At 42.7% G+C, this 14,830-nt stretch overlaps 1 protein-coding gene across 1 annotated transcript in view; it reads left to right on the top strand.

The window, feature by feature from the left end:
- Window positions 1-14,830, top strand: part of flt1 (fms related receptor tyrosine kinase 1) — a 38,165-nt gene that overhangs the window by 19,391 nt on the left and 3,944 nt on the right. The window contains exons 11-22 of the mRNA XM_078291403.1: window positions 4,732-4,855; window positions 5,702-5,810; window positions 7,757-8,056; window positions 9,982-10,128; window positions 10,228-10,359; window positions 11,514-11,620; window positions 12,146-12,281; window positions 12,821-12,925; window positions 13,198-13,311; window positions 13,540-13,628; window positions 14,341-14,452; window positions 14,631-14,728. Of these exons, the coding sequence (XP_078147529.1) occupies window positions 4,732-4,855; window positions 5,702-5,810; window positions 7,757-8,056; window positions 9,982-10,128; window positions 10,228-10,359; window positions 11,514-11,620; window positions 12,146-12,281; window positions 12,821-12,925; window positions 13,198-13,311; window positions 13,540-13,628; window positions 14,341-14,452; window positions 14,631-14,728 (1,573 nt within the window). The remainder of the gene's footprint in view (window positions 1-4,731; window positions 4,856-5,701; window positions 5,811-7,756; window positions 8,057-9,981; window positions 10,129-10,227; window positions 10,360-11,513; window positions 11,621-12,145; window positions 12,282-12,820; window positions 12,926-13,197; window positions 13,312-13,539; window positions 13,629-14,340; window positions 14,453-14,630; window positions 14,729-14,830) is intronic.

The following is a 14,830-nucleotide window of genomic DNA, read 5'->3' as shown; positions in this document are numbered from 1 at the left end:
TAAGAGAAGCATCATCAAATCCAATGGAAGACAACTTATACAGTAAAATGCTATGATCCACGGTGTCAAATGCCTTCGATAAGTCAACAAAGAGTGCGGCACAATGTTGTTTTTTATCCAGAGAGTTGACAATATCATCTATTACCAGAGTTGAAGCTGTTACCGTGCTGTGACCAGGTCTAAACCCTGACTACTGTGACTGTAAAATGTTATACCTGCCCGAAAAGGCTCTTACTTGTGCATTAACTAATGATTCTAAAATTTTGGCGAGACAGGAAAGCTTGGAAATAGGATGATAATTGTTTAGACCACTGGCATCGCCACCTTTATGCAGGGGAAAAACCTGTGCAGCTTTCCAAACCTTGGGGATGCTGCCTGAGAAAATTGTTTGATTAAAAATGCGAGCAAGCAGAGTGGCAATTAAAGGAGCAGAAGGCAAGGATCCAGATTGTCCTCTCCTGTCGAATTCTTTACATTTAAATTAATTAATGCGTTATAAACATCTGTGTGATTTATAGGCCTAAAAGAGAATTTATAGTCATGACAGAGGAATAAAGTGGGGGTTTCTACCGAAGAAATAGGGGTGTAGTTATCAATGACGATATTAGTAGACAGCCTGTCAAATAAATGCCCAGAGGAGATAAAATGATGGTTAAAAGCTTCACACATATCTGATTTGTTAGTGATAAGACCATGTTCACAGTTAATTTGCGAGGGGGGAGAGGTGGCGGATTTCTTTTTCAAATAATTCACATTCTTCCAAAAACTAGATGCATTTGTATTGCGAGAGGACAAGTAAAAAGCCAGATTTTGCTTTCCCATGAGGCTAATGCACTGGTTTCTCGCTTGTCTAAAGCTCTGCCAGTCAACCTGAGAGCCTGCAGTTCTAGCCCTGGACCATTTCTTGTCTCTGATATCAATAGCAGCAGAGATTTTTGAGGAAAACCATGGATTGCACCTATTTTTGATATGGAGGTTCTTATAAGGGGCATGCTTATCAGCTATAGAATTAAAAACATTAGAGAAGTGATCTAGGGCCAAGTCAGGTTCAGGAATGGTATATTCTTCCTAAATCAAAATAGCACAAGTCAAGCAGAAAACCTTGTTCCACAAAATGTCTAAAATTCCTTTTTGTGATAATACCAGCTTTATATTTCATAATTTTAGTATTTCTAATACATGCAATCGGACAGTGATAGCTGATATCCTGGGCAAAGACCCCATTGGCTAAGTATTTATGAGGCCTGTTACTATAACATCAATCAATGTAGATTTTGAAGGATCTTTACTATTTGGCCTAGTAGGTTTGGATATCAGTTGAGTGAGATTTAACTCAGCACATAGCTCCTTTAGCCCAGCAGAGTTACTAGTGAGCCAATCAAGATTCAGGTCACCCATAATTAATAATTAATTCAGATGAGGCATAATATGAAAACAGCTTACCCATATCCTCCAAGGCCTCTTTTTCTCTTAAGCCAGGTTTCAGTGAGGATAAAGATGTCCGCAGATGATTCATGCATCATAACACTGACAAAGTCTAACTTTGGGATTAAGCTCCGGATATTTGATGCAAGAGACCCAGACCATGGCGTGCTTTAAAATCAAGCAGAGATTCTAAATCTGACATGTGCTTGTCGGTAACAGAAGATGCAGGCATTATGTCAAGAGGCTGGGTATTGATTTGTAAAAGATTGTTTACAGAAACACTGTTTAGTCTAGATTTCTGCCGAGTGCATAATATTCTGGGAATGAGGATGATATTATATGGATTTGTGACAACCAGTATGTTAGAACTGGTAGCCCGAGCCAGATCAAAGTCATTGTGTGCCCTATTGGAAAGAAAATGACTTGAGGATAAAAAGACATTTGTAGGGCGATTTTGATCATTAAAACTGTAGTGCTTGTGGGGTTTAAAATCAATGACAGGAATATGAGAAACACATGAGCTAGGAGCTAAGTGAATATCTGAAGCAGAGGATACACTTATCACAGGCCATTGTTCAGCATCTTATCAAAACATTGAGATATTTGATAGACATATAGTGCTGATGATGCGAATACATTTCCTTTGACACCTCAAATCAAAAAAATTATTTGATGTAATTGTTATGTAATTACCTTAGACTGGTAGAACTCCTTTTCATTCAGGAATTCATAGTTCCACACTCATCCCACACATTACAAACATGATTTTTATTGCCAAGTGAATTGTGGATGGTGTCATCACCAAATGCCATAATTTCCCCTGCTCACTGATAGATAGATAGATAGATAGATAGATAGATAGATAGATAGAGACAGACAGACAGACAGACAGGCACACAGACAGACAGATGGGGAATAGGCTATACTGGTGTGTCCTCAGCAGCATTAGTATATAACAGCAAAGTAAAAGATAGTCATAATGAGCTAGCTTTCTACATTGGTGCTCTCCCAGAATAGCACAAGTGCTAGTTACATCAGATCCTGTGTATTGGTAAATGACCCAAAATATAGCCTACAGAAAATACAATGAAGTGGCAATAGTTGCACGTCTGCAGCCAGATCCTTTTGACCGAATTGGCAACATACCCATGGGAGATTAATTTAAACATAATAAAATATAGCTACTTGCAAAATCTGAAACGATTTAGGCTGTCTTGCATTTTTGCCTATAAGAAATTACTGAGAGATATATTTTTTTTACATAAAAAAAATAGGTTTGTGTCTAAAGGTGAGTTCCCTAAAGCAACCCCTGCTTTCTGCGCAAGCACTTGTTATGGCCTGCGTCACATAACAACTGAATTATCATAGAATGTTGTCTATTTATATTTATTTGTTTTGTGCGGTCTGCGCCCTGATGGTCTCGTGCGTACAGTCAGTATTACCTATGACGTTCGGAAAGCCCGCAACACGAAGGAATTTGTCCTTGATCGTCTGTCTTTGCACGTCAGTCTCATCCCCTGTCACCAGCATGCAGAGGGCGCGTGCTATCTGGAGTAGCACGGCAGGGATTTCTGCTGTGGGATCTGGCTCTGCAAATACGCGGCACAGCTCAATCATCGAGGTCCCATTCATGCGTAAACGCTGACGCACTTTGCACTTTGCGTTTGCAGCACGTCCGTGCGCCCTGCAGGCTGTTTGTCTCTTTTTATGATCCCTTATGAATTCAGCCGACTCGTGGATGAGATGAAGCTGTGTTTGAGAGTGTAAAAGTAGGACTAGAGACGAGAAGTCAGCCCGTGCGTAAAAGCGCATTAATAAGCGTTCCGTGAAGGATTTAGTGGCCTGAGATCGTGTGATTGTTTTTAATATCGATTAATTTTACTGATACTGGTTATTGCTTCATGTTTTTTGTGAATCATCTACTCATATCCGATGTTTCTGACGTTTAATAGTAAGCTATGCAGATTTGGTGTTTTACATCACTGACTGATGGGCTCGCTACACATATTGCAGACTTGCATATTGCGTCAGGAAAGTAACGTACAAATGGACTTAAGTTAGAGTCAAAATCCGCGTATCATAATGTGAAGGTGGACGCCTTGATTTACATATTTATCACCTCAGGTGCTAATATTGCAGGAAGCTGCGTGTCCCCGCGCGTAACCCTAGGATTGGAATCAGCGCAGTGGGGGTGCGCGCATAATAAAACTACTACATAACTAACCACTGCGCGGCGCTTAAGTCAGTGTATTACCTTTGTCCATTTTGATAGTTTTGATAGTTAAAAATATACAACCCTTGAACATGACATATTCATTGACTGACATTTAACAGTGGTATTTACAGAGTTTATCAGGGTTGCAGTGCTCAGCAACTCGTCACTGGCAAAGACTGCAGAAAGGAGAGAGGGAGGTAGATTGCGTGTATCTCCAGACAGTATCAATTACTGTGTAGTTTACTAATGCACCATCTACCAGAGTAATACAATGGAGGAAGGAGAACTCCCAAATTTAACCAAATGTAAGAACAAGAAAGATGGTCGAGATTACTTTTTTCATAAAGGTTTTTTGCTTTTCATAAAATCTTCACCACAACTTATTAAACAATTATTTATTTGAGATATGTAGAAGTACATCTAAAAGTGTTGCATGCACAGTCATCTCCTCTAACTCACTTTCCTCCTTCACCCATCAAGGGTGTGTATAGAGCTCTCTTTCTCTCTTTGTCAGGTCCTGTATGATTTCAGCTTTACTCATCAGAAAAGTGACATGCCTAAATAACCACGAGCAGCTTGCTGGAGGAAGAATAAGCTCCAGTTCCCATAGCTTCACTAGTCTGTAATCTATAGGTTCAGACTTGTGTGAGTCTTTGAGTGGGATGGGAAACTGTTGTCCTGGAAATGTGGGATGATTTGTTAAGAATGGAAGGAAGTTGATCTACAGGATGACAATACCACCTCTGCATCCTCTATAGATGAACAATCAGGCATTACATAGCACTCCAAAGATTCACTATTGTCAGCCCTAACCGACACACATAACATGGGATGAGGATAATGGTTATTGTACAGGCTAGAGGACATGATGTTACTGATAAAAATGGGCAGGTGGTGATGATGATTATGTGAATGATGATGAAGATAACGATGATCAAGGCATTTCTCTGTAGTTCCGGTCTTCCTCCTGCAGCGCACAGCTGTGGAACACACACACACACACACGCAGAAACACAACACACACCTGGTAGCAGTGTAAAACGACTTGTGTCAACACAGCTGAGTCCCTGTCCCTCTTCTCCTCCTCCAAGGTGTGTGTGTCCGCTGTCCTCCTCGCTCTGGAGCCCGGTGAGAGAGAGAGTTCCCGGCACGTCCACACACAACCACGTCCTGAGCGTCACACACAGACAGGAGGTACTTCAGGGAAAGAATAAGGTGAGCGCAGCACTGGTGAGCAGACGAGTACACACCGTCTGTCACTGACGGAGGAGCCATGTTGGGTTTTTAACAAGGTTTTCAGAGGCACCCTGTGTGCCCACCAGCTTTTTATGAGCACTCAGAGAGTTATGTTAATGGTAAGGCTGGCAGGTATACCATATTTAAAAGGTGTACTGATATGGATCCACACAAAGGTATAATAGCTATACAATACCTCTGTCAGATAAATCATTTATTATCCATTCAATTCCAATTTGCATTAGAATTAATTGACCATCCTGAATGAAAGCTGGATCATACGTAACAACTTTGATAAAGAAAAGACAGGGGACATCACATCACAGTATAGTTTCCATTGGTAAAAGGTAACTAATGTCAAATATCACTATCAAAAATAAGAAAACTGTTGTAGCGTGATGAACAGGACCATCACATACTTTTCCTCAACATTTTATCTTCTTTCTTCCTCTCCTTGCTCTTGCTCTCTCTTTCTCTCTCTCTCTCTCTCTCTCTCTTTCTCTCTCTCTCACACACACACACACACACACACACACCTAACTACTAATCGAGAGCTAGCATGTTAAGCTGCCCTCTGGGCTGGAAGTGGGCAGGAGGCCTGGCTCAGAGATCCCCATTGTCCGCTCAATGGGCCCATGGAAAATATGAGCCCTGCTATCAGTGGCAGAGGTAATGAGTGTGTGTGTGTGTGTGTGTGTGTGTGTGTGTGTGTGTGTGTGTGTGTGTGTGCATGCATTTGTTTGTGTGAGCATATGTGTGCCTGTTTTTCAGAGTGTGCTAAGTGCTGGTTTGTTCATGCGGATGTTTGTGTGTGTGTTTCCACAGACGGTGGGGGTCCTGACTGTGGCAGAAGCCTTTGTGTCTGGAGTGTATCGCTGCATCGCCTCCAACTCTGTGGGCACAGACCAGCTAGACCTCCACTTCTACATCACAGGTAGTCACAGACAAGATGAGTCATGGACACTAAATGCCCTCATATAAGTGTTTGGGTTTTTTCTGTGCACAGCTGGTCAATTTTCTCAAGGGTTAAACAGCACATTACAGTACTAAAACTATTTTGAGTTCCCTCACAAACCCCTACGCACTCCCCCCTCCCACTCCCCCACCCACTTCAGATAGTTTCATCATCTTCTTTCTGTCATTTCTGGCTTCCTCACCCCCCACCCCTCCTTCTTCCTCTTTCTTTTAAAGTGGGTAACGGACAGCACGCTTGATGTTTTATCACTGTTGGCCAGTCAAATCATTTTTGCATTTATAGTTTAGGTTTTTATCCAGAACAGCAAATGCTGACAACAATGAATGCAACTGTAGAACAAGCTCAAATGTGTAGATTGTCATCATAAGCAACCAATAATAAGAAGTGAGCGGGTGAAAGACACAGTGCCCATACAACTGATATAAGAATATTCCAGAGTGACCGTGTGTGAAACGTAGAGAAAGGTAAAATGCTATGTAAAGGAATAAGAGCCAGGGACAAAAGGAAGCAATGTTTTCTTGTTTTTTTGTTTTTTAACAGGAGTGCAAGCAGAAAAGATGGGGCAGGGAGTGGGAAAATTAGTTTTCAGGTTGCAAAAGAAGATATGGCGTGACTCTGCTGTCATTACTGGGGTGGCAAGGTCACACCACCATTAGGGAGCCGGGAGGTAGAAGTGTCAAGGACGGGTGGAGAGATAGCAGGGTCACCGATGAGAAGGGAGAGTTTGACGTCCCGTCCCAAGCAGGAGGGCGGCTCCTATAGCACTCTGGTATGCTTGTACCATCAGCCAATATATCACAACACAAAGCTGCTCAAATATTTTTATATAGAAGAAATATGACTTTTCATATTTAAAAGTCTGATATATGCTAGAGGGTATTTTAATGTTTTTAAAATGCTGCTTCGGTCTACTTCAATGGTATCTTGTTACAAATTGCATGATTATTGTGTGGCAACCTGCTAAATACAAGACACAAGGAAGTTAATCAAATATCTATTATGTATTAGATTATTATGTATAGATCACAAAAATGTGATTGTATGTGACACATCTTCAAAAGAAGAAAAAATATTTAAAAAAAATCTCTTTCTACTTCTTTGAATTTAGAAAGCCTAAAGGTACCACACACAGTAAGTGTAAGAGTGTAAGTTACAATACTTGGCAGGACAAAGTAGTTGTCATGCATTGTGTATGTGTACATATTGTAGTTGTGTGCGTGATGTGAGGGTGGTTTTGTTACCATGGATACACAAAAAGGTGTGTGTGTGTGTGTGTGTGTGTGTGTGTGTGTGAGTGAGTGTGCGCAGGCCAAGCTTTGAGTGTGTGAGCAAGAGTGAAACAGGAACCTGGGGCTCTTATCGTTGCACTTCCCCGTGCGGCGCACTTCCTTGGACTGGCGGGTCCGCTTTATTTCGGGAGGCCTGGGGGTGTTCGGGAAAGATAAACACTATCTGCCATCAGGAAACCCTTGCGCCGTTTCCACGGGAAGTTTCAAATGGCTAAAGTAAATAAAAAGCCTTTTCACTGTATTCCACTAGCTCCTTTTACCCACAATAGCCATTCAACATTGTCATCAAAGGTTAAGAAAATGGAGGTTTGGTCGAGTCAACTCTTAAAGTGTAGGTTTCAGCCACTGGGCAGGATCCAGAGCCACATGTTGAGAAACTGAGAGGGCTTATTCTTCCAACAGGAGCTCAGTGAGGGGCTATATGTTCTGGATCTGAGCTCTCTCTCCCTCCAGTCCTGCTCCCTCCACCTCCCTCCCTTTTTCCATCCATCCCTACCTCGCCCCCCTTTACTACCCTGCTTCGACCTCCCCTTTCTTTCCTTCTCTCCTTCCCTATCCCTCTCCTTCTTTCCCCTCCTCTCCTCTCACCTTCTCCTCCTTTGTGTTTCCCCCTAGACGTCCCAGGGGGCTTCAGTGTGAGCCAGGGGGAGGAGCCTAGAGAGGGCGGAGACTTCAAGCTCACCTGCGTAGCCAATAAGTACCTGTACACAGCGTTGTCATGGCAACGAATGGTTGACACAGTACGGACAGAGCACGCCCAACCGAGTGGTCAGCTCACATCAGGGGAGTTCTCCCATTCTCTGACCCTGTTGCTTAGCAACCTGACACCCAGCGAGTCCGGAACCTACCGCTGCTCCGCCCGTCACCTGCTGACTGGACAGGAGACGCACCTGGACACACAGGTGGCCGTCACAGGTGGGTCGCACATTTATTATCAACTTTGTCATCATCTTTATCAAGATGATCCTTCTCCTCCTCATCCTCCTCCTCTTCCTCATCGTCATCTATAATCATCATCATTATTGTAAGTTACTTTTGAAAGGAATGGGTTATTTTACTTCATTATGTACCTTAACAAGTAATTATTTACGTAACAAAGTTACTCTTTATTAAAAGTAGCTCGTTAGAGTACTTTTATGAGATTGGCTTACTGTTTTAAAAACAGAGCAATAGTCTTTCAATGCGTTTTCAAACAGTAAGCCAATCTCATTTATATGAAGCTTACCTAGATTGCATGAGATGCTGTGGAATTTTCACTTTTTTCTACTTATTTTTTCTTAAATTTGCGCTAACAAAAATGAAACCATGTGAATGAAAAATACACATTCACACACACAAACAACATAATTTTAAAAAGTAACAAATAATGGATTACAATAATTGAAAAAAACAAACACATTATGTAACTAGTTACCTTGAGTACAAAGGACCGTTACGCTGACCGTAAATGATTATCTGTTGTGTCCAGTACTATATTTTTACCACTTTTAGTCACTCTTACGGTAAGTATTACAATCTACACACACACACACACACACACACAAAATCCCTCCAACACAGGCTACCACAAAATCTATTTCGAACCATTTCGAAACTGCTTTTGAAATCTCCCTTGAGCAGTCATTTCTTGACTAAACGAATAACCAACTTTCAAAGCAGTTTCACTTGTATTGAATGAATTGAGCTCACCCCACTCCCACACAACACCTGCATTTCGTGCGCATATGTTGCACATACATACAAACAAACACCTCCTGTCACAGAGGGCTTGGTGCTTGGGAATTGGGTCCCCTCGGCTTCCTGGGGCCCCACCCTGCCTTTGCTCTTGCGCTCCAGCTCAGCACCTCTTTCACGTGGGAATGAGCTCTTGTCTGGAGGAAGAGCACACAATGGCACTTCCCACAATGCCACATTTACAGGCCCCTGCACAGGGCCAGAGGAACAATCAGCCAATCAGACACTGTCAGGCCCCAGGCCCACGGACAATCATCAATTGTTGTCCAGGAGGAAGATAGGGGAAACAACAATCAGTCGCCTTGGTTAAGTGACTTTTCTTCATGTCTTTTACTGCTGTTCTCTATACAATCAGAGCTGCAACACGTAGACTTCCTCCCCTAGGACCAGCACTGGGGAATTACTAGAGAGAGAGGTGGAGCAGAAAGAGAGAGAGAGAGACAGAAAGAGAGTGATATGGAGAGATATGTAGAGAGAAAGAAGAAGGGAAAATGGAAAGAAAAATTCAGACATGGTGGACAAGAAACAGAGACCGAAAGAGAGAGAGATTTTGGGATTTGGGAGTCATCTGGTCTAAATATAGTGTCCGAAGGTGAGAAGGAAATTGAAAAATGGTTTGTGACTCATTGTGTCTTACTCACAGGCTAATAACAGTCCGGATGATGAAATACTACATTGTTGAGGATTTTAGGAAATGGGTTTGTACGGCAGGGTATTTCAGGGTGACTAAGGGACCCAGGAGAAACTTGAGTCAGCTGACTCACAGGCTGAAGTCGAGGCTACTCTTTCACAGAAATGTGTCACTAACAGCGCGCATTATTGTCCAAGACTGGCACTGTTCCAGAGAACAGCAGGAAGAAATAGAACTGGTTTCAATTCGTAGAGAAACCGACAAAGAGCAATTTATTTTAGTCTATGAATAACGATTACTGTATTATGACAAATATGAACAACGTGTACAGTATATATTCTACATCTTGAGGTAATTTGCTAAAATTGCACAAATACACACACCCTCTCACACCCTCTCTCTCTCTCACACACACACACACACAGTTATATGTACTATCCTCTTTAACACTCATGGTGTGTGTGTCCCTCTTCAGTCCTGGAGCCTCCGGTGCTGCTACACAATCTGACAGACTGTAGTGTGAATGTTAGCAGCTCAGTCACCCTCAGCTGCCCCGCCCACGGCGTACCTCTCCCAACCATCACATGGTACAAGAACGAAGGCACTCTGTCACAGGGATCAGGTAAAAAAAAAAAAAAAAATACCATAGACATACAAACTTCAAAGGTAAAGAAGCTGGTGCCTTGAGAGTTTGTCCATTTTTGCCGTTCCTCATCATCAGGTATCGTCATAACACCAGAGGACGGGGCCCTCCATATTGATCGAATCACAGTGGAGGACCAGGGCCTGTACACATGCCAGGCCACCAATGAGAGGGGGTCTGCAGAGAGCTCTGCCTATATATGGGTCAGCGGTAAGCATTCCCTCCTTGACCCAATAGTGTTTTTCAACTGTGTCTGTCTCTCCCCTTGATTGGCTGTTTACCATGAACTTGTCAAAGATGGGTCTCTTCCATATATGGGTACGTCGATGTCTGAATGTCTTTTGTTCCAAGTTCTGGAAATAGAACAGTTTGCCTGAGTCTGGCATATATAGTCATATATATAGTCGCATTAGTATTTACACAGTGAGGTGTGGAGGAAACTGAATCCTCAATGTTTAGTTTAGTTTAGTTTAGTTTAGTTTAGTTTAGTTTAGTTTAGTTTAGTTATTTATTTGCACAATTATTAAAAAGTTAAGACCAAAATAGAAAAAAACATGTAGGCTATACATAGTGCAGGATGGGGCTAGAAACCCAGAAGGGCTTATAAGATGCCTCACCCAATATTAAATTGCAGAAAAGGATATGTCTGTTTATCCATTTCCAAAAATAAACACATATCAAAGTATGTCTAGCATACTTCCAATGTGGAACTTGCTTTGCCTTTTGTTCAGTTTTCCTCACTCGCTGACACACACACACACACAGTCACACACAGATACACACACATATACATCCGGTGGCAGAAGAGGCAGGCCCCATGGTTCTACTGCCCCTGTTTGAGTGCCATTCCCTGGGCAGTGGCGGACGCTTCCCAGCCCGGGCCTGGAAAGAGGAGTGGCTGTGTGTGTGTTGTTGTGTTCTGATCAGTCAGGAAGGAAACTGTCTCCCTTTTTTATTTCCTCCGGAAGGGCCGAGCCTGCAGCTCCGAAGGGCCCCACTCTGCAGTAAACTGGGTATTTCTACATCTTCCAAAAGAAAAACAAAAAAACAACAACTGGGGCTGAGATTAATGAGGAGGATGGGTGGTAGTGTCTCGCCGGTTTCCACATCGGTGGAGGTAGACGGCTAGAAATGTGGGGATCAGTGTGGGACAGTGAAAGAATAGCGCCTCCATTTGGAAGGGTGGGGAATGATGAAAGCATCAAGCACGTACAAATGATCTGTCTCTTTCACTCTCTCACACACACATCATGAACAGTCACACACTAGTGCTTACAACGTATTTCTGATGCGGAACTGTGATGCTGACTAAGGACTTCTGTATGCATGTGTGTGTGTGTGTGTGTGTGTGTGTGTGCATGCAGGTGCCTCAGAAGCCTCCTTCCTGGAAATCCCCACCCTCACCTGTACCTGTGTGGTGGCCACGCTCTTCTGGTTGTTGCTCACTCTCTTCATACGCAAACTCAAACAGGTGAGAGGAATGAGCAAGATGTATCACTCTTCTCTGATAAGTATGATGAAACAAATGAATGAATATCATCATTCGTATTTGATGAGTATAATGCTGCTGTTGTGTGAAAGTTTTGTAAGTATGTTTTTCTTTCTTTTTATTGAATTGCAAGTTTACTTGGCCCTTCCCATGTTCAATTTCATAAATGTTGGTCCAGTGAAACCTATTTAAAAATTATTGCAAAATTCTAGGTAATTCTAGGTAGTCATATTCTTGATAATATGACTACCTATAATATATGAGGTTGGGAGGTACAAGATTTCCACCCAACAGATTTGTGATGAACAGTCCACTCAAACCACCTGAGTCATCATCATATGTGGTGTGTGATTGTCTGATGAAGGTCCCAATGTGTAAAACTTCACCCTTCAAACAATTGTAGCCACTGAACATTGCCGTTAATGGTTAAAGTGTGGTGTGTGCTCATCTGCTTCTGTTGTTGGAGCACAATATTTCATTTTTACATAACACTCCACTTCTCCTCAGCCAAACCGCTCCAGCACCAAGCCGGAGTACCTGTCAATCATACTGGACACAGGAGAGGGGCCAATGGAGGAGCAGTGTGACAGGCTGCAGTACGATCCCAACCAATGGGAGTTCCCTAGGGAGCGCCTCAGTTTAGGTACTCCTCACTGGGAAACGGCTATACTGAGTTCTCTCTTTTTGAAAAACTGTAGAAATGGATCTTCTTATTCTATGTTAGCTTATACTGTGATATAAAACTGGGAGGGAATGAATGGGGAATGTGATAACAATGAGAAAGAGGGGAGGTATTTAAGATTGCTAAACAGATGAGAAGACTTTCTCAGAGGTCTTATCAGATATTATTGGGAGTGCCTCTCATTCCATTAATCAGACTGTGTGTGTTGTCTGTGGTGAACTAATCAACTCTGCCGGCGGTGTGTAAACTATGTTTACTGGAACTAATCAGCTCTTGCTATCGCTAGGGTGGGATTAAGAATGTGCTCCAGTTGGATGCACTGTACTGATGTCTATGATGGATGATAATACTAATTAATGAAGCAGCTTAATTTAACACACAAACACACCTCACTCTTCCTCCTCTCTCCCTCTCTCTCTCTCTCTCTCTCTCTCTCTCTCCCTCTCTCTTTCTCTCTCTCTCTCTCTCTCTCTCTCTCTCTCTCTCTCTCTCTCTCTCAGAGAAACCTTTGGGCCGTGGAGCCTTTGGGAAAGTCATGCAGGCGTCTGCCTTCGGTATAGACAACGCCACAAGCTGCAGGACTGTGGCTGTTAAGATGCTCAAAGGTAGAAAACGGATTAAAAAAAAGATCCTTAAATAGACTGCATGCATAGAATAGAATAGAACTATTTATTGTTTATGAAGAACAAATGATCTTTTCTTTACACAGTGTCAGCAATACACCACAATAAAACTGTATCTTACTCAAGCAGCAGCACTTCCAGGATTGTCTCTACAGTGTCTTATCTAAATATTCATATTGTTTAGAGTTGTGTGTGAGAGCATTAGCACACTGAACTCTCCAGCATCACTGTTTTTGCTCCTGTCTCACCACCAGAGGGAGCTACAGCCAGCGAGCACAAAGCTCTCATGACTGAGCTGAAGATCCTCAACCACATTGGAAACCATCTGAATGTAGTCAACCTGCTGGGAGCCTGCACCAAGCCAGGAGGTGTGTGTGTGTGTGTGTGTGTGTGTGTGTGTGTGTGTGTCTACCATGCATGCATGCATCTCTAAGTGTGCACATGTCCCTACATTGCATATATTGTACGTGTAATGTGCATTTATGTGAGCGTGTGACTGTGTATGCGTATTTGTGCTTATGCTTGCCATAATCATGATGTGTGTGGCCGTGTGTGTGTGTGTGTGTGTGTGTGTGTGTGTGTGTGTGTGTGTGCAGGACCGCTGATGGTCATAGTGGAGTACTGTCGCTATGGAAATCTCTCTACCTACCTGAAGAGCAAGAGGGAGGTGTTTGTGCACAACAGGGTGAGTTCAGCTCAACAGCTTTCAGCCACCCATGTCTACAATCACACATACACACCCAGATGGTGTCATGATGGCCATATCTCACACGTACAAACACACACACACAGCGCACACACACACACACACACACACATACAGTACACACATGACATACATATCTCACATTCAGCTTCCCGTCTCGGTTAAGTGCTAAATAAATTCCCCCCTCACGGCAAACACGCAAACACAAAATCATACATACTCAAAACCTCGCTTCTGCAATCTGTTCAAGGTTCTAAGATGTTATCTGTACCAGAGCAAGAGGTGCGTTTCCTACATTTATTCACAAAGTTTAAGCTGACATAACTCAAAATCAAAGCGTGATAGTGACATCTGCAACGCTTCAATACATCATACACATGCTGATCAGCATTCTTGATATGGTCTGTGTTACTTAATATAATTTTCTAGTACAATGTTTGCTGTAACAGAGCTACAAAATGCAGAATAGCGCTAAAAATAAATATATACTGCACTGAACAGCTTAAAATTGCTACCACATGTTGATCAAAAATACCACAAACCAGCCTCTCCATTCTAACCATTAACCATAGAGATAAAACTGTTTTATCTCTATGCCATTAACCTCCTTTGTCTGTATCCATTTCAGTATCTTTCGCTCTTTCTGCCACATGATTTTCAATCAGAGTCAATTGATTTTACTCCCTCTCAGCTGATTGGAGGAAAGGATGGAGGGCCGGGGAGTGTGAGCAGCGCTTCCAGCAGCCAGAGCAGCATTAACTCCGGGTTTGAGGAGGAGAGAGAGAAGAAGGACAATGACCAGGGTAAGACAGAAGACGATTAAATATGTTCCTCTGTTGGTGCATATTCAAGCTGCTTGATCACTGTCCTCTTAACATCCAAGAAAGGTTTCTATATCAGCGCTTGCATCTAGATCATTACAAAAAGGGAAAGTGACATCCGATCCTTGTGTCAAATATCTCCCTCTCTCTCTCTCTCCAGATCCAAAGTCTGTCTCCAACTCTCCCTTGTTCCTGAAGGATCTCATCTCCTTCAGCTTCCAGGTGGCACGAGGAATGGAGTTTCTGGCCTCTCGCAAGGTCTGGTACTCCTCTGCCCTGTGTGTGTGTATTTGTGTGTGTGTGTGTGTGTGTGTGTGTGTGTGTGTGTGTGTGTGTGTGTGTGTGTTTCAAGTGGTTCAT

Source organism: Centroberyx gerrardi, chromosome 22, assembly GCF_048128805.1.
Source record: "Centroberyx gerrardi isolate f3 chromosome 22, fCenGer3.hap1.cur.20231027, whole genome shotgun sequence".
NCBI lineage: Eukaryota > Metazoa > Chordata > Actinopteri > Beryciformes > Berycidae > Centroberyx > Centroberyx gerrardi.
Note: the sequence above shows the minus strand (reverse complement) of the source record. Positions and strands in the feature narration are given on the sequence as shown.